The sequence below is a fragment of the Silurus aristotelis genome (genome assembly GCF_946808225.1).
Source record: "Silurus aristotelis genome assembly, chromosome: 28".
NCBI lineage: Eukaryota > Metazoa > Chordata > Actinopteri > Siluriformes > Siluridae > Silurus > Silurus aristotelis.
Window position 1 is genome coordinate 17,204,610 of NC_139601.1, and position 2,500 is coordinate 17,207,109.

The 2,500-nt window shown below is 46.8% G+C and overlaps 1 protein-coding gene across 1 annotated transcript in view; it reads right to left on the reverse strand.

Annotated features, from left to right (window-relative positions):
* The window catches only part of wdr26b (WD repeat domain 26b), a 10,172-nt gene that overhangs the window by 195 nt on the left and 7,477 nt on the right, over window positions 1–2,500 (reverse strand). The window contains exons 12-14 of the mRNA XM_083533643.1: window positions 2,432–2,500; window positions 1,910–2,104; window positions 1–1,702 (exon numbers count right to left, since the gene is read on the reverse strand). The exon at window positions 1–1,702 is cut by the window's left edge and continues 195 nt beyond it; the exon at window positions 2,432–2,500 is cut by the window's right edge and continues 61 nt beyond it. Coding sequence (XP_083389769.1) covers window positions 1,677–1,702; window positions 1,910–2,104; window positions 2,432–2,500 — 290 coding nt within the window. The 3' untranslated portion in view covers window positions 1–1,676. The remainder of the gene's footprint in view (window positions 1,703–1,909; window positions 2,105–2,431) is intronic.

A 2,500-nucleotide genomic window follows, 5' to 3' on the forward strand; every position in this document is an offset into this window, starting at 1 on the left:
GTAGTGCCTGGTGTCTCCGGGTGAACACAGCGAGACACACACACACACACACACCCCACACTAACACTCATGTCCACGTCTCCAGCGTTAATGGCAGATCGAAAATGTAGTGCAAAATTATAAGTTCCCCTTTTACACTCCCAAAGAGGCGGGGCTTTCCTGTGAAATGCCTTTTTCAGGGGGCGGAGCATAGCTGCATAGGTCATAAACAAGGAACTGCTTCTCATACAAGTGGGCGGGGCTGAGCCGTGCCTGTTCCCAAAGAGAGGGTGGAGCTTTGGGTAAGATTTGGGGGGAGCTTTGTTGCATAGGCCATAAATAGATTTGTCTATAAATTTAAGACTGTATAGAAGGGTGTGGTTGATTTTAAACAGGCATGGCTGAATTGTTTTAGGGCGGGGCTTTGGTGCATAGGTTATAAGTGAGAGTTCTTGGAACCACTTTACAGAGATTAAGGGGCGGAGCCATTTGACTCAAATGTCAAATTTTGTGCATAGTTTATTTTATATTTATATATTTATTTATATATATTTGTATGAGATCATCAGTACAGACTTGTTTAGTACACAAGAAGTGCTACAGTCCAATCAGAAACCAGTTTGGTGATTCTAGTGGGTCCCACCCCCTTTTGCTGATTGGCTGAGATTATTCACACGATTACCTACACAGCAGTCTTATTCTCATGCCCGAATGAAACGGATTCATTGTTGAAAAGCAGGTAGCACTTTGTTTAATGCTAGCTCACGGCTAGTTAGCGAGTTAGCTAGCACGACGAGTAAACACTGGAGAATGTTAGCAAAGCAAACCGTTAGCTGATTAACGGTTGGCTGGCTAGCGGAACACTGACGAGCGCTCGTTAGAGCCGAAGGGCGCGCTGTGATGACATCACAGCCTTGGCCACGCCCCCCTGATGGGATAGTGACACATTATCTTCACTCCTTCTTTACAGGTACGGCTTCTTCTTCCAACACACTTCAGATTTTCAACCCAAAGAGAAAAGAAAGAAAAGGGGGGAGGAAAAAGAAGAAAGAAGAAAAAAAAAAAAAAAACAGCCCTCCTTTTTATTTTTTAAAACAATTCATTACAAAAACTTGCCCCTTTTTTTTGTTCCACAGATGAAGGTCACAGTGGGGCTCCAATTAAAACTATTCCTCCTCCTCCTCCACACACACACACACACACACACACACACACACACACACACACACACACACGTCACGAGCCCTGACCCTGTAATGACTGAGGGAATCAGGGAAAGGAAGGATAGAGGGAGGGATAGATAATGGGATGAAAGAGTGAAGGGAACAGATAAACTCGGTTTAGTAAAGAGAACTGAAGAACAGTTACTGTGTGTGATGAACGAGTGAAGAGAAAGTGAGACCTTTTTTTCCCACCCCTTCATCCCTCGATCTACTGTTTCCTAATGACATTCGCCACGTTTGTTGGGTTGCCATGAAGACGGCTTTAGTCACCGTGATGCTTTTGCGCTCCCGCACACTTACACACACACTCACACTCACACACACACACACACACACACACACACACACACACACTCTCTCTCACACACGCTGGCGCAGGTTGATACTCTGTATTGTCTGTTCTGTTCTGTTTGCTCTTGATGTGGATTTGCTTCTTTATTTATTTCTGATTGTTCTCCGAAATAGACGTCTTCATCAACTGTCCATGTTACTGCAGGTCTCTGTGGAGAGACAAAGCGAGACAGACAGTGAGAGAGAGAGAGTGAGTGAGCAAGACAAACAGTGAGACAGACAGTGAGACAGAGACAGACAGAGACAGACAGAGAGACAGAGCGAGACAGAGAGACAGAGCGAGACAGAGAGACAGAGCGAGACAGAGAGACAGAGCGAGACAGAAAGACAGAGCTAGACAGACAGATAGACATTACCATTGAAAGTGTCCACTTCCTGTGTGTGGAGGAAGGGGGCGGGGCCCCAGATTCGAACGGTGCCGTCGTCTGAAGCGCTGGCCATCAGACTCGGCACACACGGGTTCCAGCTCACACAGTTCACAGTGCGAGTGTGTCCCGTCAGCTCAGCTATGGGCAGCTCACTGCGCTTGTGCCAAATATACACCTTGTGATCTGAGACACACACACACACACACACACACACACACACACACACACACACACACACACAAAGCAGTGAGCAACTCATAATAATAATGTTGATTTCCTTGGAAGTGGAATTGGGGGTGTGGTCAAGCCCAAGTTTGTTGTGAGGAGGAGTTACTGCAGGCCACACCCCCACTTCTACATTGTTGAGTTTTAAGAATGAAACTACACGGTCAGGAGGGGGAAAAAAAGGAGGAAAATCTGCCCAATCATGTGGTTAAACAGGACCAGCAGACTGCTCCTGATCTTCTCTAGGTCCAGGAGTGTGGTCCAGGAGCTCCATGGCATGCGTACCTTCACTGCCGCTGGCGATGAAGTCCTCGTTATGGCCTCCGAAGCAGGAGTGGATGGTGTAGAAGCCCT